General features: G+C 37.4%; 1 protein-coding gene and 1 non-coding gene across 13 annotated transcripts in view; one reads left to right on the top strand and one right to left on the bottom strand.

Moving 5' to 3' along the window:
- Positions 1–25,460, top strand: part of SCML2 (Scm polycomb group protein like 2) — a 100,320-nt gene that overhangs the window by 65,791 nt on the left and 9,069 nt on the right. For all 12 annotated transcript variants that reach the window (XM_038586961.1, XM_038586956.1, XM_038586957.1 and 9 more), the window contains 4 exons: positions 9,518–9,726; positions 15,035–15,155; positions 17,967–18,170; positions 18,766–18,948. In XM_038586961.1, coding sequence (XP_038442889.1) covers positions 9,518–9,726; positions 15,035–15,155; positions 17,967–18,170; positions 18,766–18,948 — 717 coding nt within the window. The remainder of the gene's footprint in view (positions 1–9,517; positions 9,727–15,034; positions 15,156–17,966; positions 18,171–18,765; positions 18,949–25,460) is intronic.
- LOC119868606 lies at positions 7,525–7,631 on the bottom strand. Its single transcript, XR_005386596.1, has one exon. It is a non-coding gene; the product is annotated as a U6 spliceosomal RNA (small nuclear RNA).

Here is a 25,460-nt window from a genome sequence, read left to right as displayed (position 1 = left end):
CAGTATTGGTTCCCCCAATCCATGAGCCTGGACTATTTTTCCATTTGTTTGTGTCATCTTCAATTTCTTTCATCAGTATTTTATAGTTTCCAGATCACAGGTTTTTCACTTCCTTGTTCAAGTTTATTCCTAGGAATTTATTATTTTTGATGCAATTGTAAATGGGATAGTTTTCTTAATTTCTCTTTTTACTACTTCATTATTAGTGTATAGAAGTGCAAGGGCAGCCCGGGTGGCCCAGTGGTTTAGCGCTGCCTTCAGCCCAGAGCCTAATCCTGGAGACCTGGGATCAAGTCCCATGTCGGGCTCACTGCGTGGAGCCTGCTTCTCCCTCTGCCTGTGTCTCTGCCTCTCTCTCTTGCTTTCTCTGTCTCTGTTTCTAATGAATAAATAAAATCTTTAAAAAAAAGTGCAGTGGCTTTTTGCACATTGATTTGGTTCTGTGACCTTACTGCATTCATTTGTCAGCTTTAGTAGTTTTTTGGTGTGGAGTCTTTAGGGTTTTTATGTATACTGTTATGTCATATGCAGATAATGAAAGTTTTATTCCTTCCTTACCAATTTGGATGCCTTTTAATTCTTTTTGTTGTCTGCTGTGACTAGGATTACCAGTACTATGTTGAATAAAAGAGATGAGAGTGGACATCCTTGTCTTATTCCTGACCTTAGGGGAAGAGCTCTTCAGTTTTCACCATTGTGTATGTTAGCTGTGGGTTTTTCATATATGGCCTTTAGTAGGTTGAGATATGTTCCCTCTGTAACCTACCTTGTTGAGATGAAGCATATTTTTTTTCCAAGAAAACTGTAAAATTTTGTGATGAAGCAATGATGATATATTTGATGCATAAACTACCTGAATTGTTCCTATGGGAATATAAGACCAGAGACAAAACTTAGATATTAAACATTTATTCATTTTACAAACATTTGTTGGATGCTCATTATGTAGCAGGCCCTAGACCAGATGTTGGAGGTATAATAATGGTTTGAACTAACATAGTTCCTTCCTCTAAAGGAATTCACGGTGTGATTGGACAGATATATAAGTTAAGATAAGATGCTGTAATATCTGCTGCTGGAGATATAGGCAGTATGTGTAGTTTATGAGCATTAGGTCCTATGGTGTGCCTGGGAGTTTAGTGCTAGAATTTTGCTGTGCTGGTGATTGAGCAGAGTTTCAAATGTATAGTAGGTAAGCCATTGATGAGGGAAGGCCTTTCTTGGATCAGCTTCTGCAAAGTCAATAAGAGTCAGACTATTTGGGGACCTGAAACAGATGATTATGGCTGAATCTATAATGATAATTGGAGAATAGAGGAGATGAGAGAGTTGGAGAATAGAAGATATGTAGAGGGCCTTGGACACCAGGCCAAGGAATTTAGATTTTAGCATATGGATAATGTGGCATCACTTAAGATTTTTTTTTTTTGAAAGATTTATGAGAGAGAGAGAGAGAGAGACAGACTACGTGTGGAAGGAGGGGCAGAGTGAGAGAATTTTCAAGCAGAGTCCCTGCTGAGCACAAAGCCTGACATGGGGCTCGATCTCATGATGCATGAGATCATGACTTGAGCTGGATGCTTAACTGACTGAGCTACCCAGGCGTCCCTGAAGATTTTTTTTTATGAGGAAAAGTGACATACAGGTTGGGTTTTATTTTTTTTTTTAAGTTTTTTATGTATTTAAGTAATCTCTACACCCCACATGGGGCTTGAACTCACAACCCCAATCTCAAGAGTCACATGCTCTTCAGACTGAGCCAGCCAGGTGCCCCACATATAGTTTGTATTTTAGAAAGATCATGATTATATGCTATGCAGTATGGATTGGAAGAGGCAGCCAGGAATGCCAATTTAGAGGCTAGTGTTATAGACTATGTGAGAAATCACAAGATTCTGAACCAAGTCATTTCATAGGCATAAAGAAAACTATCACCAGAAAGTATTTAGGCTTGCTTAGACATGTGGATGGAAGAAGAGTACAAAATGTCTTCAAGATTTCTGACCACTGATAATTGGGTGTAAAAGGTAATGTTATTCAAGATACAGCATACCAGATAAGCATATGAATTCTGGTTTTGGACATGTTGAGTGAGAGATGCTTATTTAAAGATTTATTTATTTATTTGAGAGAAGGAGAGCATATGCACCTGAGTTGGGGGAGGGTCAGAGGGAGAAAATCTTCAAGCCGACTCCCCACTGAGCACAGAAGCTCACTGTGGAGCTTAGTCCCACGACACGTGAGATCATGATCTGAGCTGAAACCAAGAGTCCCTTAACCAACTGAGCCACCCAGGGGCCCCAAGAAATGCCTATTTAGATTATCTAGTTGGCTATTGAAGACATAGCTCTGGAACTTGAGAGAGGCCTATGATGGGTGGGGGGTGGTTTATGAATGCTTAAGTGGGCAGGAGAATGTAAGAGCAAGTAATTTGGCAATCATCATTATATCTAGGCAGTAGCTGAAATCAAAGGAGTAAACTTAAAGCACTCAAAACTGAGGGGGGTAGAGAGAAGGTGGCTAATCCTGGGAAATACCACAGGAAATGTGACAGAGGTAGGAGGAGGACCAGGAGGGAGTGATGTGTGAGATCCAATAAAGAATTTAAAAAGACATTATCTAAAGTGCTTAGTGCTGTTAGGGGTTGTGGGTGACCTTAGCACCCAGAGGTTCCCTAAAAAGAGGTGTCTGGAAGTATAATTGCAGAGGGTTGAAAATAAGAAAATCACAGTAATAGTGAACCTGGGCTAGTCTTTCAAGGAGTCTAGCTCTAAAAGGAAGGAGTGAAGGTATTAGCTAGAGCAAATGTAGGTAAATAGGAGTTCCTTCTTTGGAGGAAACTTTTTCCTGCATTTGTTAGATATTGACAACAAGGTTTCCCCAATACCCTATCCCCTGATAGAAGAGGGCCAGGAGCACCCTCAGGGTCTGGGAAGGGTGGGTAAGAATAGAGGCAGGACTGGTGGTGGTAGTGATGCTGTTGCTACTGCTGCTTAACAGTTAACATTTATTGAATGTATATACCAGGTGCCACATGCTGAATTTAAATAATTTGCCCAAGGTCTTGTAGTTATTATGTGGTCAATCTGGATTTGAACCTAATCTAGAAGCAGAGAAAGGAATAAGTATAATGAGCAGTTGGTACCAGCGGGTCCATTTGATCTTTACCCTATTTCTTCTGAGAAGATTCGTAGTCCTCAGCTGGCTTCTGACTTCCAAATGCCTGCTATGGTGTCAGGAACATGCTTCCTTGTTTAACTTTCCACTAGTAACTACCCCCTGTGGTTTCCTTTAAGAGTTTTTCTTCACATAGTTGAGGTTTTCTAAAATGATTTTTTTTATTGCTGAAAATAAGGAAATAAACGTACATTTAAAAGATTCTCAGGGGCACCTGGGTGACCCAGTCAGTTAAGCTTCCAACTCTTAGTTTCTGCTCAGGTCAGGATCTCAGGGTCATGGGATCAAGCCCCATGCCAGGCTCTACCTTTGGCACAGAGTCTACTTGGAACTTTTTCCTTTTCCCTCTCCCTCCTCCAGTTTGTGGCAGTGTGAACTCTATGATTCAGGGAGCAAAATTACAGATAGAGGCATTGGACACCTCAACTGAGCTTTCATGAATACCAGGCCTCAAGTTTGGATAGTGATAGTGCAAGTGTAACTATCTCTGAATTTTTCAAAGTTGAAATTTATATTTTTCTTTGCATTTGTAGTTAGCAATATGCAAGATTTTAGTATAAATGGTAGTTTAATTGTACATGGAGTTTTAAGACTAAGGAAGATGACTTGCAAAGAATTTCTAAACCTGATAAAGGTTCCAAGGTCAAATATTTACAATGACAGATTTTTCTTTTTTACTCAGTTTTGGTTTCTCCAAACCATATCTTGCTTTTCTGGTTTGGCTATTCAGAATTTGACTTTGTTTATTTCTTGCCTCAAAATTCAGGGGATCTGTTTTTATAGTAATTTTTGCTCTTCTTGTCATATGGCTGCATATATAGTATTCAGTCTATTAGAGGAGAAGGAAGTCATATATCATGGATCTACTTAAAGAAATAGGAATTTTATGGATCCACAAATACACTCACAGGAAACCTGAACTATATGACTGGGACCATATTTATTTCTTCTGGATTTCCTATAAATTGCCTAGGATGGTAAAAAGTACACACTAAGTATTCAGTAAATGGTAGGTAGAAAATCTGGAGAACACTAAGTAACCATACTTTTTTTTTATTAAGATTTTATTTATTTTCTTGAGAGAGAGAATGAGAGCAAGCACAGAGGGAGAGGGAGAAGCAGACCTCTGCTGAGCAGGGAGCCTAAAACAGGGCTCAATCCCAGGACTCTGGGATCATGATCCAAGCCAAAGGCAGACATTTAACCACCTGAGCCACGCAGGCACCCCACAACCATGCCTCTTAAGTCTTTTTTAGATTAAAAGCAAGATACATACTAATTTATATCTCTGACCCATTTTTGTTTAGGTTCAAGTCAGCCATGTATAAGCTAAACCAGCACATATATAATAGTAGCTGGAAATAGGAAGTTGCTGTTCATTTCTAAGTGTATTTCCTTTTCTGTGGTAATTGTATGTGCAGCTATTTTTTCACAATTCAGAGAAGGCAAGCACTATCTTTCAATAATCATCTTCATGTGTCAGCAGAAATGTATATTTAATGAGTACTATTTGGAAATTAATATTAAAGTTAAATCCCCAGGCATGAAAAGTTTTACCAGTGTGTTTTTGTCTGTACTTCTCTTTGTAAGTATGCCTCTACATCTGGTTTTTTAAAAACTGGAGACTCCCTCTGTTAGAGAGCACCTATGGACTCTCTAGTGAAGTATTACATAGGAATTCATAAGATTGTCTTTTGCCCCACCCTCCCCTTTTTTGTAAACATGTGCACTTTGACTCAGAGGAGTGAATTTAATAGCCTTTTTTGTTAGAGGACAGAAAGCAAGGCAGCATATTACAAAAACATGCACTTAGGAGACCAAACGCTCTTAGCCAAATGCGTGATCTTGGGTAAATTATCTAACTTTACAGAGCCTAAGTCTCCTCATGTATAAAGTGGGGAAATGATACCTACTTCATAGGACGTTTGGGTGGATTACATGGGATAACAGGAATGTAAGTGTCTAGCATGTAATGGGTAGCCAATAAATATTGGCATCTGTTTCCTTTCTTCAGTTCCCCCTGTTCCAGGCTTCTAGGCCTCCTCTTGACTTTATTTACTGATTTCTGATCATTTCCCAAGATTTATTAATTTCTTTTGCATTTCCACAATTCACTGACTTCTCATCTCCTAGATATTTTTCTTACCTGAATATTCTCTATTCTATCTGAAGATAAGCTGAAGAATCAGGTAGGGTTTGTGTTATTCACATAAAAGTTTTATTAAAGATGGTTATATATGTATAACTATATATATAAACATATATATACACACATATACATGTATATATATATGTATATATATATATATGCCTCCTATATATTTTACATACTGTTTTCAAAAAAGTTTTTACTTACTTTGTGGCCACTGTGAACACATGGTTATAGGGCTATATATTGTTTGAACCTTATCATTTAAAAAAATGTATTTTGTGTTGGAAATAATTTAATTAATACTTAATAGAGTTTCAGCATGGTGTATATGTTATATGATTGCTTCTTAGGGATAATAAATACATGTGTGATGTAGATAGTTTGATTTTGATGTCTAATATATTGCATGATTACTCTTTCCTCCTTAGTTAAAATAGTTTAAAAAGTGTTTTTTCTAGGTGTTGGGGATATGGCAATAAACGAAGCTGAGTATTTGCCTTTGAAAAGCTTGCTTTCTAAAGTGAAATTTTCTTTTCATATATAAAATTTTTTTTATGATGCTTTTTTCTTATTTTGCTCATACTTGTGTATATACCATGAATTAAGGAGCTTGTATTGTAATAGAATATTACATTTTAGGAGAATATTTAAAGCTGTAGCTCAAGTATTTGTGTCCTAAGATTTATTCATTTCAAATATCAAATTTTAAATTTTAAAATGCCCAAATTCAGGGTTCCTTGGTGGTTCTGTTGGTTTAGTATCTGCCTTCGGCTCAGGTCATGATCCCAGGGTCCTAGGATCTTGAGCCCCACATCAGGGAGCCTGCTTCTCCCTCTCCTGCTGCTGCTCTTCCTGCCTGTACTCTTTCACTCTCTCTGTCAAATAAATAAATAAAATCTTTAAGAAAAATAAATAAAATGCCAAAATTCTTAGATCAATAATGATTTCATTACATTTTTCATGTTCCACAAAGTTACTATTTTATTTGTTACAACTTTATTACATATTATGTATAGAACATACTGGTTTTGGAGGAATAACATTGGCTTACAGGTTGAAAATAGTTTTTGTTCATTCACTGAATATTTTTTGAGGACCTTATATTCTCTTAGGTTCTCTCTTAAACTAGCCTGGCACAAGAACTTAAATACAGGTCCAAAGCTCAATCTGTTTCCTTTCCTTCATGCCATGTATTGAAGTGGAGACCAGAACTGTGGACATGAATAGATTAGTCAAGACAGTGAGGATTTATTTAGATTTAGTAACTAGGACTTGTCATTACTGACCTGTGAAAGAATTTCTTTAAAATGTGTTTGGAAGAAGAAAAGCTTATTACAGGGGACTAAGGAAACACAATAATAAGGAAATTGAAGTATCAAGTATAAGGTGATTCTTCTTGGTATTTTGGTAGTGAATAGAAGGAGATTCATGCAAAGGCTTGAAAGTATACCAGAAACTAGGAGAACTAACTTCAAAATAAGGGATTTGTGAGGGTTGTAAGAGCAAGGAGTTGGGGATCAAGTGATTAAATACCATGAAGAGAAAGGAAGACATGAAATCATAATGTCCTAGAGGAACCAAAGAAAATAGTTATTAGGACATAAGGGGATTGATTGGGCTTAGAAGAGTAGAAACAAAACTTTTCATTTGATGCAAGAGAAAGACATGAGAATGAATGAAACCTTTTAAGATGGAGAAATGGGATGGTTGTGATCAATCCCAAAGATACCCTTTAATCTTCCCATAAGGTAGAAGGCAGGGTCATTTGCTGAATGGAATAGGGTGAGAAGGGGATGGGAACTTTAACAGGGAAAAACATTCTGTTGTGGAAACATACTTGGAAGTTTGTGAGTTGCAGCAGTGATACCCCAGTTGAGGTTAGTGTGGATTTTATAGCAATCAGTAATATTCTAATGTTCCAAAGCAAGAGCTGGCAAACTACAACTTGAGGGCCAGCCATATCCAGCCCATGTAGCCTGTGACCCAAGAATAGTTTTTATATTCATAAAGGATTTTAAAAAAACTAGCAAACAAAGAAACAAAGAAGAATGTGTAATAGAGACTGTATGCGGCCTTCAAAGCCTAAAATATTTACTATCTGGGCCCTTATAGAAAAAGCTTGCTGACTCTTGTTGTATAGTTCAAGACCAGAGAAAACAAATGATAGTATGCCTCAAAGGTGGGAGCCAACATGCTGGATATGATCAAAGATCAAGGAATTTGCGTGTCATCCTTGCACAGGGACCATGCTAATCTTCCCTGTATCATACCAATTTTGTATATGTGCTGCTGAAGCGAGCACAATCAAAGATCGGGTGATGATAAAGTTAGGGATACTAGTTAGAGGGGTATTGGTAAAAGTGGATAGGAAGTTGATAGGGAGTAAAGTAAAGCCAGAAGAAAGTTAATAGATTGGACGAAAATGGAGAGGGTTTGTGGCTAGATCTCATAATGAACATGAAAAGCATGGCCATTTGGTGTGAAGCAAAGGTGGCAAGTAAGAAAATTGGAGGTAAAGGAAGGGGGCACGGGGCACCTGGGTGGCTCAGTCCGTTGAGCATCTGCCTTGGGCTCAGGTCGTGATCCCCGGGTCTTGGGATTGAGCCCCAGATCAGGCTCTCAGCTCCATGGGGAGCCTGCTTCTCCCTGCCTCTGCCTACTTCTCTCTCTCTGTCTCTCCTTGTTTCTCATGAATAAATAAATCTTGGAAGAAAGAAAGAGAAAGAAAAAGAAAAGAAAAAGAAGGCACAGTGGTTATCTTGGAGATAGAAAAATTCCAGAAATAGCTAAGTATAACCATTTTAGGGAGGAGCTAAACTCTCCAGCGATGAGGTCAGGATGATGAAATATCAGGATTGTGATGTTTGCATTTCATAATAATGACCAGGAGACAGTGTAAGTATAAATAGTGTGAATTAGGTTACTGGAGTTACTGAAGAAAGCAGAAGTGAGTGTGGAGTAGGAGATAGATGACAGGGAGGAGGTAAGGAGACTGGTTTAGTAGGTGAATTACTGTAGATAATTCTACAGTAATGGTGGGAGGAAAGTGATGGTGGCAGTGAAGTGGTCTTTCCTTTCCCCTGGCAGCTGAAAGAAGGCTGTTACTTACTCTTGGTTGGGTAACTGATAAAAGGTAGATAAAAAGGCTGTAGGGAAGATGTGGTATTCTCCGTCGAAGGTTGATTTATACATAGTCTTGGAGTACGGGAGGAGCAAAGCAGTAGATTACTTTCAGGTTGTAAAATGAAGCCCTCAAAATAAAAAGTAGTTGAGTTTTGTATAAATGTGTAAATGTTTTACTTACACAGCTCTTCCTATAAAGAATTTTTGACATTAGTACTTCTTACTATGTAAAATTCATGTTTTTTTGTAATAATAAAATTAAGAGATGCTTAACTGACTGAGCCACCCCAGTGCCCCCTGAAGCTTCATTTATTTTATTTTATTTTTACTTTTTAAAAAAGATTTTGTTTACTTATTTGGGGGGGGGAGGAGGGACAAAAGGAGAGGGAGAAGCAGGCTCCCTTGCTGAGCAGGGAGCCCAATGTGGGGTTTCATCCTGGCACTCCAGGATCATGACCTGAGCCAAAGGCAGATGCTTAGCCAACTGAGCCACTCAGGTGCCTCTGAAACTTAATTGATTTGAGGGGGTGGAGAGAGAGAGAACAAGTGAGTGAGAGCACAAGAGCAGAGGGAAGGAGAAACAGATGCCCCACTGAGTAGGGAACTTGATGTGGGGCTAGATCCCAGGACACTGGGATCATGACCTGAGTTAAAGGCAGAATGCTTAACCGACTGAGCCACTCAGGCACCCCTGAAACTTCATTTTATTTTCTTTATTTATTTTTAAAGATTTTATTTATTTATTCATGAGAGACACAGAGAGAGAGGGAGAGGGGCAGAGACACAGGCAGAGGGAGAAGCAGGCTCCATGCAGGGAGCCTGATGTGGGACTTGATCTAAGGTCTCCAGGATCATGCCCTGGGCTGAAGGCGGTGCTAAACCGCTGAGCCACCGGGGCTGCCCTGAAACTTCATTTTAAATGGTACTTTTATTTTAAATGTTTTTTAATGAATAACCTTTGGAATATATTTAAAGATTGAATTAAATTTATTTAGAGTCCTAAGAGGACAGTACCTTGTGTCATTTTACTTTAGTTTTATTTTTGTGTTGTTTTTTTTTCCTCAGTGCCTATTACAAAGAATATAGCAAAAACACAGTCTTCTGTTTCCAAAGCACCCCAGCATTCAATGCAGACTCCACAGAAAACTGCTGTAATATTACCAACACAGCAGATCAGGAAATCAAGCCGCATTAAGCCACCTCCACAGACTTCAGTCCCTACAAAGGGAAGTGCTGTTAAAAATCTCACACCAAGGAAGAAAGGCCCCAAAAAGGTTAGTTAATCTCCTCCTAATTTGTATTATAGATCTAGGCAGTGCCTTATTTATAACAGAGTTAGGATTTACTAAGAGTATGATGAGGCCCTTTAGGAATGTACTGTATGAAAAGCATATATAAAGCTTTTTAAAGCCCACATAGCCATCAAGATTGGTATTCCTTTTCTTGGGTAACTTAAAACTTTGAATACAATGTTCTACTTTTTCAAAACCACATTGGAAATACTGTGTGTGTGTATTTATGTTCAGGCCAGTTTATTTGGAAGTAAGTATACTTTAAAAATGAATGTGAAGTGAGTTTTACTGTACATAAATTACGCTTCAATAAATCAGGTGGGAGAGGAATCAAAGTGATAAATTCAATGATACTAGGCCACCTAACTGACTCCCCCAAAGAAAACAATTTTAAAACCTGGAAATAATAGGAAAAACAACTACTTGAAGATACTGGAAAGTGAATGGAAGCAGACACACTGTGGTTGGGGGGAAGTACACACAGGAGGTGGGGTGTTATACAAAATTCTGTATCTGGCAAGAATACTCCTCAAGAGTGAGGGTAAAGGTAAAGTAAAGACATTTTCAGATAAAGGATACTTAGAGAATTCCACACTGGCAAACAAGCACTATAAGAAATGAAGGAAGTTTATCTCTGGATAAATGTGAATAACTTGGTTTTTGCTTTTTTCCCCTCTTCATTTCTTTATAATAATATGACTAAAACAATAATTATATTATGGTCTTGTGGGATAATGTAATATATAGCATGATGTAATACATTATTACATAACATCAATGCATAACATGATGTAATAATATGACACTTAAGAGTATAAAGGCTTTGAGTGGGGGATAGGGATATGGATTTCTGTCATTGCAAGGTTTCAACATTTTATGTTAAGTAGTACAATATTAAGTATAATAGTACAAGTAGTACTTTGTGGGTTATACAGTATAATCCCTAGGGTATATTATAAAAACACAAATACAGAGAAGTATAGCTAAAAAGCCCAGTAGGAAAATAAAATAGAAAAAAAATAAAATAAAATAGAATTTTAAGGAATATTCAGTAAGTAATTGAAAAAGAAAAAAAAAGGAAAGGAGGAATAGAGGAATAAAATACGGAAGAGACAAATAGAAAAGAAATAATAAAGGGTATATCCAGACCCAAACATATTAATGATTACTTTAAAAGTTAGTAGACTAAACTTTCCAATAAAAGACAGAGATTATAAAAATGGATTTTAAAAGACTCAAATATATGTACTACAAGAGATATATTCTTTTTTTTTCTTTTATAAGAGATGATATATTTTTAAGATTTGTTTATTTAGAGGTAGAGAAAGAGAGCAAGTGGGGGAGGAGCAGAGGGAGAGGGAAAGAGAGAAACTTCAGCAGACTCCTTGCTGAGCTTGGAGTCCACTTTGAGGCTGGGATCATGACCTGTCTGAAACTAAGAGTTGGATACTTAAACATCCAGGGGCCCCACAAGAGATATATTCTTTTTTTTTTTTTTTTAATTTTTATTTATTTATGATAGTCACACAGAGAGAGAGAGAGAGAGGCAGAGACATAGGCAGAAGGAGAAGCAGGCTCCATGCACCGGGAGCCCGACGTGGGATTCGATCCCGGGTCTCCAGGATCGCGCCCTGGGCCAAAGGCAGGCGCCAAACCGCTGCGCCACCCAGGGATCCCAAGAGATATATTCTTAATATAAAGACATAGAACCTTCCTAGATCTCATTAGAACTAAATTAAATTTCAGCAGTATTACTTAAACATTTCTGAGTTCAGCCATTTGATATCAATATATATAACATTTCTGTTTTATTTTAATGTTTACAGTATAGAGCAAAAATGACAATGCCATTTTGATTTTAAAATGCTTAAATTAATGGGGCAGCCCTGGTGGCTCAGCGGTTTAGTGCTGCCTTCTGCCCAGGGCGTGATCCTGGAGACCCGGGATCGAGTCCCGTGTTGGGCTCCCTGCATGGAACCTGCTTCTCCCTATGCCTGTGTTCTGCCTCTTTCTCTCTGTGTCTCTCATGAATAAATAAATAAAATCTTTAAAAATAAAATAAAATAAAATGCTGAAATTAATATTGGTATTTTTATTTCAAAAAGCATTAAAAATTTTATTTATTTTTTTAAATTTTAAATAAAAATTAAAATACTGTCAATAACAGTGAATAGATTTCAAGTATAAAATCATAAGCAATGAAAAAATCAAATAAGCAAGTTATTGTAAATCATTAGATTAAAATTTTCAAATTCAGAATAAATTACATAAAATTAAGGAAAGTTGTGATATATGAAGGGAAATAATACTTTAAATGCGGGATCCCTGGGTGGCGCAGCGGTTTGGCGCCTGCCTTTGGCCCAGGGCGTGATCCTGGAGACCCGGGATCAAATCCCACGTCGGGCTCCCGGTGCATGGAGCCTGCTTCTCCCTCTGCCTGTGTCTCTGCCTCTCTCTCTCTCTCTGTGTGTGACTATCATAAATAAATAAAAATTAAAAAAAATACTTTAAATGCATTAAAAAATTAGAATGTATCAAGGATGTCATTGATGCATATATTTTTGTAAAGATTTGTTTGAGAGAGAAAGTGAAAGCGTGTGTAATGGGGATTGGAGGAGGAGGGAGAGGGAGACCCAAGCAGATTCCACTCTGAGTGCTTAACGGGACATGGGGCTCAGTCTCATGACCCTGAGCTGAAGCCAAGACTCAGAGGTTTTAATTGACTGTCAAAAAAAAAAAATTTGACTCTGTCACCTAGGCGCCCTTGATGCATATTCTTTTTTGATGCATATTTTTAATGTGTATTTTCCAGCTGCTGAAAAAAGTCTTTGTGATTAGTTGGTATAAAGATATGAAATAACTTCATAAAGTTTCTCTTTACTCCTTTATTTTCAAATAATTCCCGTGGTAATTTGACAATTTTGAAAAGGTGTTTTTGAAAATATTGTTTAGGGCAGCCAGGGTAACTCAGCGGTTTAGTGCCGCCTTCCACCCAGGGTGTGATCTTGGAGACTCGGGATTGAGTCCCACATCAGGCTTCCTGCATGGAGCCTGCTTCTCCCTCTGCTTCTCCCTCTGTCTGTCTGTCTGTCTCTCTTTCTCATAAATAAATAAATAAAATAAAATAAATAAATAAATAAATAAATAAAATCTTAAAAAAAAAGAATATTGTTTATAAGGTGGTAGTGTGGGGTAAGGGACAGGTTCTATACGTTTTTTTATTTTTATTTTTTTCTATACATTTCTATACATTTTTTTAAAGACTTGATTTATTTATTTGAGAAAGTGAGTGGGAGAGAGAGCATGAGTTGGGGGGGGACCAGAGAGAGAAGCAGACTCCCCACTGAACAGGGATCCCAATGCTGAACAGGGATCCCAATGCAAGGCTCCAATCCCAGGACCCTGGGATCACCACCCAAGCAGAAGGCAGACTCTTAACTGAGCCACCCAGGTGCCCCTATAATTTTTTTATAATAAACTTTTTTATTTCAAAGGAAGAATTTTAATTCATCTTTTCTAGCTTTACTGTTTCATCATGAAAATAAGATTCTCATCCAGTTTCCTATATCCTTTTTTAGTACTGTCATGCCATAGTTTAATTATATTTCTTAAAGATTTTATTTATTTGAGAGAGAGAGAGAGGGTGAGAAAGCAAGCATGAACAGGATGGAGGGAGGAAGAAGAAGGGCAGAGGAAGAGGAGAGGGAGAAGCAGGCTCCCACTGAGCAGGGAGCCCTACATAGGGCTCAATCCCAGGACCCTAGGATTATGACCCTGAGCCAAAGGCGGGCGCTTAACCAACTGAGCCACCCAGGTGCCTCTATAGTTTAATTATTTAGGAAGTCTTTCAACTAGAGTACGAATTATTCTTGCAGTAGACTCTGTCAGCTGTCCACATTACATCCCCCCTTAAGGATTCTAGAGGTATAGAAGCACATTTATTCAATTTACAATGTTAATATAACTATACTATCTTGGTATATCTTCAGTCAAAGGATTCAGATTCAGATTTTTGAAATACTGAAAGAATGAGAATATATCAACACAATATTATAATTTAGTACTTAAAAAATAACATGACTGGGCAGTCCCAGTGGTGCAGCAGTTTAGCGCCGCCTGCAGCCCAGGGGGTGATCCTGGAGACCCTGGATCGAGTCCCACGTCAGGCTCTCTGGGTGGAGCCTGCTTCTCCCTCTGTCTGTGTCTCGGCCTCTCATTCTCTCTCTGTGTCTCTATGAGTAAATAAAAAATCTTTAAAATCTTTAAAAAAAAACATGACTTACTACAGTGAACCCAAATGACAGTCATTAATTTAACAAATAAGGAAAATACAAAAACATTGAATGTTATGCTATTTTATCCTCCTTTGTCCCTGCTTTTAAAATATCCCATATTATTACCTTTTCTAGATACAAGGCCCCCTTCTCTGACATTGGAGAGCCTTATTTAAAGGTAGCTCTGACATTGGAGAGTTTTGTTTGAAGGTAGCTCCAAGGAAACCCCAAGAGTTGATACAAAATAAAACACTAATAATATTTAACAATGCCTAGAAGACATTTGGTTCTTATATAAAATAGGCATAATGTTTTTTTTTAAGATTTTATTTATTTATTCATGAGAGACACAGGCAGAGACATAGGCAGAGAGAGAAGCAGGCTCCATGCAGGGAGCCCCATGTAGGACTCAATCCTGGATCACGCCCTGGGCCGAAGGCAGGCACTAAACCACTAAACCACTGAGCCACCCACGTGTCCCAAAATAGGCATAATGTTATATGGACTTCAGCAAACCACCTGTAATTTTGTCAAAATTATCATATATAATATGGAGAAATGCAGGCTAGATGTAGTAAAAACCAGATGAGTGACTGCTTTGTAAAGACAGAGTCAATCCTCTGCCTTGTTGAGGTTCCCCGCCCCTTTTGGTGTATTGCTGGATTGGATTTGCAGACTCTTCTTTAGCAGTGTGAAAAAACTTGTCATACAGGGAGCCTCAGAAAATAAAAACAAGTTTTATAGAGTGAGCTATTTGGCTAAGGTGTGGCCAGTTGGGGAAGGGGTGATGCTGGGAATCCCATACTTTGGTCTCTTCTTCTTCCACGTGACCACCTTATTGGCCCCTCTGAGGAGCACAGTTTAGAAAGTACTGTAGTTTGTGACACACTCAGGTTTCTAAACCCAAGGACTTCTGACAGCTGATCATTTGTGAACCAGTGATGCTGATAATTTTCTGACTTCCTTATCTATACATTTTTGAAATTGTGTAATATATATTTGTGTTTTTTTAATAGGAAAAATATATTCCTGTTTTGTGTTCTACATCTTCAGCTTCTATAAATTCCCTGACCAGAGACCGTCGTGCTTCATATAAGGATGTTACTCCTGGCACATCTAAAATAGTGATGTCAACAGGTAAATTAGTATTTTTTTAAAGGGTATAAAATTACTAATCTTTTACTCTTTGTTATTTTAGTGTCGCTGAAATCTGAGGAATAAAATAAGAGGAAAAAAGATGATGATAAGACATGTTTTTGTTTTTTTCTTAGCATTTTTCATATTTAAGTATTTTGAAATTCTGGTTGTTCATTTTGATGTTAAGGAGATACTATTTTACTTTTTTTAAGATTTTATTTATTCATGAGAGACAGAGAGAGAGAGAAAGAGGCAGAGACACATGCAGAGGGAGAAGCAGGCTCCATGCAGGGAGCCTGATGTGGGACTTGATTCTGGGACTCCAGGATCACGCCCTGGGCTAAAGGCAGGCACCCAGGGATCCCCAGGAAAGACTGTTTAAATACACAAGTCATTTGAAAATTCAGTACTTTTTAAAAAGATTTCATTTATTCATTCATGAGAGACAGAGAGAGAGAGAGGTAGAGACACAGGCAGAGACACAGGCAGAGGGAGAAGCAGGCTCCATGCAGGGAGCCCAACTTGGGACTCAATCCTGGGACTCCAGGATCATGCCCTGGGCCGAAAGCAGGTGCTAAACCACTGAGCCACCCAGGGATCCCCTGAAAATTCAGTACTCAAAAGTATTTTAACCATCTTAGTAAGATTTACAAAAAAAAATTTTTTTAAGATTTTATTTATTTATTCATAGAGAAGCAGGCTCCATGCAGGGAGCCCGACGTGGGACTCAATCCCAGGTCTCCAAGGATCAGACCCTGGGCTGTAGGCGGCGCTAAGCGGCTGCGCCATCGGGGCTGCCCCAGATTTACAAAATTTACCTCATTGTCAAATCTATTTTTGTTTTCCTTTTATCTTGCTTCACAATGTCTTTTGTCTTGTATATATTTTTAAAGATACTTCAAATCTTCTTAGAATGCCTTTTAAAAATCTTGACCCATCCTTGCCTTTCAAGGGGCATGATGACTTCAAATTATTCTCTATTATGTGAAGAGTATGAAATGATATAGAAGTAGACTGAACGAATACCCCTTTTATTTGTCATCTCTTCCACATTTTCTTGTTCCCTTCCTATTTTTTAAAGCATGTACCATTGCTTTATCTCCTAGTTCGTTGTCTAACTTATACTCTTCTGTTCTTGGACTTTTCTCTCCAGTTTTCCTTTTCTTATTACAAAGAAATTATTTTTTGGAAATAGGAATCACGGGCAGCCCTGGTGGCCCAGTGGTTCAGTGCCACCTTCAGCCCAGGGTGTGATCCTGGAGACTCGGAATTGAGTCCCACATTGGGCTCTGTGCATGGAGCCTGCTTCTCCCTCTGCCTGTGCCTCTGCCTCTCTCTCTCTCTCTCTGCGTCTGTCATGAGTAAATAAAATCTTTTTAAAAAAATGAAATAGAAATCACTTAAAGATTATTGTAACATACCTCATTTTGTGAGTTTATTATTTCTGATTTTTAGTCTGTTAGCAGGAGAGACTAGCTAAAAGTATAACACAAAGGAGATAAAAACATTGAAATCTTTGTTTAGCTTTACTTGTGTTTAGTAGGACTTTGTCCATACCACCAGCACCATGGGTTAAGTTTTAATTTTTTAAAAAAAACAGTTATTATTTAAGAGAGAGAGGGAGAGGGAGAGCATGAGCAGGAGGGGCAAAGGGAGAAGGAAAGAGATTCTCAAGCGGACTCCACGCTTAGTGCGGAGCCCAACTCGGAGCTCAATCCCACAACCCCAGGATCACAACCAGGAGTTGGCCCAATGCTGAGCCAAAACCAGGAGTCGGACACCAAACCAACTGCTCCACCCAGGCACCTTGGATTAAGTTTTTTATTTTTTTTTTATTTATTTTTTTTGGATTAAGTTTTTAATAGCTGTTTCATTTCAGTGACAGAGTCCATCCTTCCTCTGGCTATTGCCACAAGGTTGAATTATCATATATTTCAATGTAGTGAAAGTGAGATTAATGGGTTTTTATTATACTGAATGTAGACTATGTATATGTAAAATTTGGCAATATAAATTAGGTAATGGATGAAAATGTGCTTCTTGATTTAGGGGAACAGCATATTTTATGTTTGGTAATAATGTACCCTCATATTGTTACATTGTATGTTGGTTTATATTTATTGATTCTTCGTGAAGAAATACTATGGAAACGTGACATTTACATGATTATAGATGATTTGCCTCTAAATCAAATGCTTTTATTATACTAAGAAAAGCATTATTTTAAAAATTTCCTTCACTGAACCTTGGCATTTATATAAAGACCATTTTTATTTTCCTTAAGTTAATGAAAATAATTACTGTAGGTCATTAGAACTTATTGTGTGGCATGTATTTTAAATTATTTGGTTACTTTAGAAAATACAGTGAAGGTACAATGTTGGTAATTTAAAATTCAGTCGGAGAAGGAGTGTATTAACATGACCCATTTTTGAAAGAAAATTCTTGTACTGTGTGTACAGTTAAAAGATGAAAATATATGTCTTTATACCATTTTAAATGATGTGGGAATGTGTGAAGAATTGTTTTGTGATGCTACTAAAAGTTGGATAGCTCTTATAATTAATTTAGGCAAAATTCTAGAAAATTGAATAGGCATTGGATTATTTCTTTCTAGATTTAATATCTTTATATAGATGTGAAAATATATTTACATGCATATTTTTAGGTAGCATATGATTGTTGATATTAACTGTATTTGGGTTCTCTTTGAGTGAAGTGTGGTTAGTGGGATATAATAGCTAATTGTGTAATGTTTATGTTGCTTTTAACCAATCTGATTTGTTATATTTATATACACGTTTCCCCAAGTGTGTGTCTATGTAAACAAACATGGAGATTCTGGCCCTCACTTGGATCATAAGAAAATCCAGCAGCTGCCTGACCACTTTGGCCCGGGCCCTGTGAATGTGGTGCTCCGGCGGACCGTGCAGGCCTGTGTGGATTGTGCCATCCAAAGTAAGACTGTTTTTGGATTTCTTAAGCCAGATCATCGTGGAGGAGAAGTGATAACTGGTATGTTCATCTAATCCTTTATTCAGCTTTTCTTCCAAATTTGATGTTAGGTTTTGAGAAGGCAAGGAGTTTATAATATTTGTAGACTATTTAACTATCTATAACATTGGCATACTTATATTGATACAGTAAAATATTTATGATAATTACCTGTTAATAGATTTTTAACTCTGGTTTGGAAAGTTTACATTCAAAATAGACAATGTTCAGAGTCCTACTGTAAATTGAGATAAAAGATTTTTTTTACATGCTCTATTAAGCTCACTATAGAAAAAATACCTTGGTTGATTGTCTGTTCAGATACTACATTTATACCCACAGAATGCTTGGAATAGCAGGAAGCATTCTAGATCACTGAGTTGCTGCTCTTGTTGTTTGCCTTATGAATATTTTTAAATGAGAAAATGAGAATGCTTTTTACCAATACAGGTTATTGTGTTTGAATGAGAGGGGCCTTTATAATTTTAGGTAATTCCTTTATAAATTACAAAAACACAAATAAGATTTATAATACATTTCCTAATTGATGGTTTGTTTGATATTGTAGTTTTATCTTTCTATGAAGTAACTCTGACATCTCTTTTCCCCCCAATAGCCTCCTTTGATGGGGAAACTCACTCAGTCCAGCTCCCTCCAGTGAATAGTGCCTCATTTGCTCTGCGTTTTCTTGAGACCTTGTGTCATAGCTTGCAGTGTGATAACCTTTTGAGTAGCCAGCCTTTTAGCTCTTACAGACGTAATACTCCTAGTCCTGCAGAGCACGATAAAAATAAGTCAGGTGAGAGAAAATGTAAAATTTTATACTGGGCTTCTACTTTATATTGTATTTTACAATTAACACGAACATCTTGTGTAGTTTAGTTTTTCCTTGTGTCCTCCTCAAAATAAACATTTTAGCTACAATGAACTAATTAGACATGTATAATATACAGTTGTTCGTGTTCATTCAAAGTGGGAAAGTAATTTCTTATATTCATAATGAACTTGAGAATCAAAACCTGAAAAGTATCCTGTGTTTTGATTTGCATTTCCCTAATGGCTGAGGTTGTTAAGCATCTTTTCGTGTACTTATTGGCTAAGTGTAGATCTTCTTTGGAGAAATGTCTATTTAAATCCTTTGTCTATTTTTAATTGTCTTTTTGTCTTTTTATTACATAGAAATAATATATTTGTACCTTTTACATATTATATTTATAGTTGTTACACATAAAGAATTCTTTATATATTCTGGATACAAATTCCATATCAGAAATATCCTTTGTGTATATTTTCTTCTGTTCTGTAGGTTGTCTTTTCACTTTCTTGAGGTGTCCTTTGAAGCATAAAAGTTTTTAATTTCAGTGAAATCCAATTTATCTATTTTTTCTTTTGTTTCTTGTATTTTTGGTGTCATACCTAAGAAAATATTCCTTAGTACAAGTTCACAAAAATTTACTTCTATGTTTACTCCTAAGAATTTTATAGTTTTAGCTGTTATATATAGGCTACTGATCTATTTTGAATTAATTTTTCTATATACAGTAAGGTAAGGGTCCAATTTCATTCTTTCACATGTGGATATCTAGTTGTCCCAGCACCATTTGTTGAAAAGACTATTCTTTCCCTATTGACTTGTCTTGGCAAGTCAAAAATCACTTGGCTGTGAATGTATGGATTTACTTCTGGACTTTGTATTTCATTGATCTGTATGTCAGTCCTCATGGCAGTACCACAGTATCTTGATTATGGTAGCTTTTTAAAAAGATTTTATCTATTTATTCATGAGAGACACACACAGAGAGAGGCAGAGACATAGGCAGAGGAGGAAGCAGGCTTCCTGCGGGGAGCCCGATGCAGGAATCAGTCCCAGGACCCTGGGACCATGACCCAAGCCAAAGGCAGATGATCAACCACTGAGCTACCCAGGTGCTCCATACTGTAGTTTTTTGTAGTAACTTTTGAAATTCAGAAGTATGAGTTTTCCAACTTTGTTCTTCTTTTTCAAGATTATTTTGGCAATTCTGGGTTTCCATATGAATTTTAAGATCAGTTTGTCAATTTCTGCTGGGATTTTAGTAGATTGTATTTAATCTGTAGATCAGTTCAAGGATTATTGCCATCTAATAACATTGAGTCTTCAGGGTACCTGGATGGCTCAGTTCGTTAAGCCTCCAACTCTTGATTTTCGTTCAGATCATGATCTCAGGATTTTGGGACTGAGCCTCACATCTGGCTCAGTGTGGAGTCTGCTTGTCCCTCTTCCTCTGCTCCTCCTCTGCTTGTGTGTTCTCTTTCTCTCTCAAATAAAATCTTTTAAAAAAATAATATTTAGTTTTCTAGTTCATGAACATGGGACATGTCTATGTATTTAGGTCTTCCTTAATTTATTTCAACAATATTTTGTAGTTTTTAGAAAGTGCATCTGGCACTTCTTTTTTGATAATTTCATCCCTGAACATTTTATTGTTCTTAACACTATCGTAAACAGAATTAATTTCATAATTTAATTTTTGGATTGTTCATTGCAAGTGTATAGAAATGCAATTGATTTTTGTATTATTGATCTTGCATTCTGTGATCTTGCTGAATTTATTTGTTCTTGTTGGGGTTTTTGTATGTGTGGGCGTTTCTTAGGGTTTTCTTGAAGTCTGTTTTGTCTGATGTTACTATAGCCATTCCAGTTTTAAGTACTATTTGTATGGTATATTTTTTTCTCACCCTTTTCCTTTGAACTTATTTGTGTATTTGAATTTAAAGTATATATTTTGTATTAAGTATGTAATTGGAACATGAATTTTTTTTTTATCCATTCTGCTAATTTGATTTTTTTAATTCATTCATGAGAGACACACAGAGAGAGGTAGAGACATAGGCAAAGGGAGAGGCAGGCTCCCTGTGGGGAGCTGGATGTGGGGCTCAATCCCAGGACCCCAGGATCACAACCTGAGCCAAAGGCAGATGCTCAACCACTGAGCCACCCAGGCGCCCAGTTTGATTTTTTTTTTTTTTACTGGAGTGTTTATCTCATGGATATTTTAATAAAATTACTAAATTACTAATAAGGAAGAATTTATTTATTTATTTATTCATTTATTCATTCATAAAGTAGGATTTACGTCTGGGGCACCTAGGTGGCTCAGTCGATTAAGTCTCTGCCTTCAGCCCAGGTCATGATTTCAGAGTCCTGGGTTGAACCCCCACATTGGGCTCTCTGCTAATGGAGAGGCTGCTTCTCCCTTTCCCTCTGCCTGATGCTTTGCCTATTTGTGCTCTCTCTGTGTCAAATAAATAATTTTTTAAAAGTAGGATTTACATCTACCATTTTGTTATTTGTTTTCTGATGTCTTAATATTTCTTTTTGTCTTTTCTTTGATAACTTGTTTTTTAAAAAATAGGTGTTTTCTTGTATACTATCTTCGTTTTTTTTCTTGTTTCTTTGACTAAATTTTTTGAGTTTTTTTTTTTCTGTCCAGGAGTTACTTTCTTAGCAGTTGCCTTGGGGACTACAATTAACATCATTATTTAAAACAGTATAGTTGGATTAATACCAACTTAATTTTAATATTATGCAAAAGCTTTGCTACACTACAGTTCTATTTCCTGACCCCTTCTTTGTTCTTTTATTAGCAAATACAGTTTCATAATTTTCTTTTAATTTTTTTAATCCTTTTTTTTTTAAGTAAACTCTCTGCTCACCATGGGGCTTCAACTCATGACTCTGAGCTCAAGATTCACATGTTGTATTGACTGAGCTAGGCACCCCTACTTTTTTTTTTTAAGAGAAGAAGGAGAAGAAAAGAGTTATGAACACAAATATATTTGGGGTGCCTGGGTGGCACAGTTGGTTAAGCATTTGACTCCTGGTTTCAGCTTAGGTCTCATCTTGTGGTTGTGAAATTGAGCCCTTCATCGGGCTTCATGCTCCACACTCAGTGTGAAGTCTGCTTGGGTTTCTTTCTCGCTCTTCTCTACCCTTTGCCCTCCAGTGTACATTTGCACTTTCTCTTTCAAATAAATAAGTAATTGTTTAAACACAAATATATTTACTGGTACTGTTTAATTTCCTACGTGAATTTGAGTTACTCTTTTTTTTTAAAGATTTTATTTATTTATTCATGAGAGACACAGAGAGAGAGAGAGAGAGAGAGGCAGAGACACAGGAAGAGGGAGAAGCAGGCTCCATGCAGGGAGCCTGATGTGGGACTCGATCCCAGGACCCCAGGATTACAACCTGAGCCGAAGTCAGATGCTCACCCGCTGAGCCACCCAGGCACCCCCTGAGTTACTCTTGATTGTCATTTCCTTTTTTCTTACTTTTTAAAAAAGTTTCCTTTTTTTGGAAAAGATGTATTTATTTATTTTAGAGAGAGAGAGAGCAGGGGGAGGGGTAGAGGGAAAGGGAGAGAGAATTTCAAGCAGACTCCCTGCAGGACAGACCCTGATGCAGGGCTCAGTCCCACTGACCAGAGCCCATACCAAGAATTGGACACTTATCCAACTGAGCCATCCAGGTGCCCCTTACTTTTTGTTTGTGATGAGTTTAATTTTCCATCATTTTTTAAAGTTTAGTTTTGTTGGATATAGAATTCTTAGTTGATTGCCTTTTTGTTTTAGCAATTTGAATATATCATCCCACTTTCTGCTAACTTCTATAGTTTCTGAGGAGAAGTCAGTTGTTAATCTTATTGAGGATCCCTTGTAGGTGATGATTTGCTTTTTTCTTGCTAATTTCAAGATTATCTTCATCTTTTGCTTTTGATAGTTCAACTGTGTTTTTTCTAGGTGTGGATATCTTTGAATTTATCCTAATTGGCGATTGTTGAGGTTTTTGAATATTTGGATTAATGTTTTTCATCAAATTTGGGAAACATTTAGCCATTATTTTTTCAAATATTGTTTTGTCCCTTTCTTTCTGCTACCTGTCCTTCTGGAACTCTCCCATTATGTGTATTTTGCTGTCCTTAATGGTATCCCACAGGTCTCTGCAGTCTGATAGTTTTTCCTCATTCTTTTTTCTTTCTGTTCCTTGGATTTTATATTCTCAAATGACCTTTCTTTAAATTTGTTGTTGATCCTTTCTTCTGCTAGTTCAAATCTGCTCTAGAGCCCTACTGGTGAATTTTTCATTTCATTTATATTACTTAACAAGTCCTAAGTTTCTATTTGGTTCTTTTTTGCAATTTTTATCATTTTATTGATAGTCTCTATTTGGGGAGACTTTGTTCCCTTACTTTACTTTGTTAGACATTGTATTATTTTTTAAAAAAATTCTTTGAACGTAAATAAAATCACCAATTTAATGTCCTTGTTGGGGTGCCTGGGTGGCTCAGTTGGTTAGTGTCTGTCTTTGGCTCAGGTCATGATCCCAGGGTCTTGAGATCAAGCCCCAAGTCAGGCTTCCTTCTCAGCAGGAAGCCTTCTTCTCCCTTTCCTCCCCACTTGTGCTCTCTGTCACTATCTTTGTCTCTCTCTCTCAACTAAGTAAAATCTTAAAAAAGAAAAATCCTTATATTATACTAACTCCAGTATCTGGGCTTCCTCAGAGGCAGTTTGTGTTGACTGTTTTTCCCCCCTTTATATATGCCATACTTTTTTTTTTAAAGATTTTTTATTTATTTATTCATGACAGAGAAAGAGAGGCAGAGATACAGGCAGGGGGAGAAGCAGGCTCCATGCAGGGAGCCTGACATGGGACTCAATCCTGGGTCTCCAGGATCACACCCCAAGCTGAAGAGGGTGCTAAACCACTGAGCCACTGGGGCTGCCCCTAGGCCATACTTATGTTTCTCATATGTCTCGTAGTTTTAATTGAAAACTGGACATTTATAAAGAGTATAAGGCAAGAACTCTGAGAATCAGATTTTCTCCCCCTCTCTAGTGTTTGTTGTTGCTGGTGCTTTTGTATAGTAACTTTCCTGGACCAACTTAATGAATTCCTGGGCTCATTTATTATATATGGCCAATGAAGTCTGCTCATTTAGCTTAGTTCAGCAAATGATTGGACAGGGATTTCCATAAATGCCTACAATTGGTATGTCTCCCATCCTTTGCCACAGAGTTCTATGTATGTGTTGGAATTTACCTTGAACATTCCAGGAGGCATTTTACAAGTCTGCTTTGTGCAGAGCCTCAAGGTCAGCAAGGAATGAAAGATTAAGGTCTTCTTAGGTCTTTTCTGGGTGTGCATACAACCTTGTACATCACACATATGGCCTCCTAGGTTCCCAGGAGTATCTCTGTGATTTTCAAAGTCTCCTAATGGACATTTTATTCTCCAGGTTTCTTTTTAAAGCGTTTTGGTCAGGGGCACTTAGGTGGCTGAGTGGTTGAGCATCTTCCTTTGGCTCAGGTTGTGGTCCCAGGGTCCTGGGATTGAGTCCCATATGAGGGTGCCTGCTTCTCCCTCTGCCTATGTCTCTGCCTCTCTATGTCTCTCTCATGAATAAATAAACAAAATATTTTTTAAAAATAAAGTTTTTTGGTCAATTTATTCTCAGCCCCAATTGCCTCAGGCAGCAGCTATAGCATTAAACAATTGCTACTGTAGGTTTTTTTTGTTTGTTTGCTTGCTTGTTTGAGCAATGCCTTAGAGATCGGGCTTTTCACACAGAGCAGGTTCTGATTTAGGTACAGTAAAACAAGCCCTGAAATCAGAGCTTTCCATTGACTCTCAAGGTTAGTCAGATAGTGACAGTTCTCTGGGGACAGGGCTGTTTGTGAGCTCTAAACCCATTGTGTTCCTTCCTGTGACAATTAGGATGTGCTGGTTTTCACAGCTACAGTAGTTGTGAACCTGTTGGTTTGCAAAGCTGCTATAAAATTGAGTGAAGGAGATGATGTTAGGGAAGCTAAAATGCCACAGAATTTGCTGTTCTTTCTGAGATTTAGCTCTTTTTTTCTTGAACAAATGGTTTTTGGATTGTTGTAAGCCTTTACATAACGTCCAGAGTTTTTGAAAACATTAGTTTTGCCATTCTCTTCGTTATTTTTATGAAGAAGTGGGATCTTTGGAGGTCTTAGTCATCCTGGACGTGCCTCTCTATGATGACTTTTAAAGTATTTTGTAAAATATCTGGCTTTTTATAGTTATCTCTGCAGGAAAAGTTTCATGCCTGAGCTTACTACAATACCCAGGAGCAGAAGTCAAGAGTCATCTTTTCTGTTTTATCAGCCCCAGATAATAGACCATACACCAGCTTCATAAACTTTTTATAAGAATGTATTAGAATATTAAAAGATAAGTACGGGGGCACCTGGGTGGCTCTGTTGGTTAAGCACCTGCCTTTGGCCCAGGTCATGATCCCGGAGTCC

Source organism: Canis lupus, chromosome X (assembly GCF_011100685.1).
Source record: "Canis lupus familiaris isolate Mischka breed German Shepherd chromosome X, alternate assembly UU_Cfam_GSD_1.0, whole genome shotgun sequence".
Taxonomy (NCBI): Eukaryota; Metazoa; Chordata; class Mammalia; order Carnivora; family Canidae; genus Canis; species Canis lupus.
This window is presented reverse-complemented; position numbering and strand designations above follow the sequence as displayed.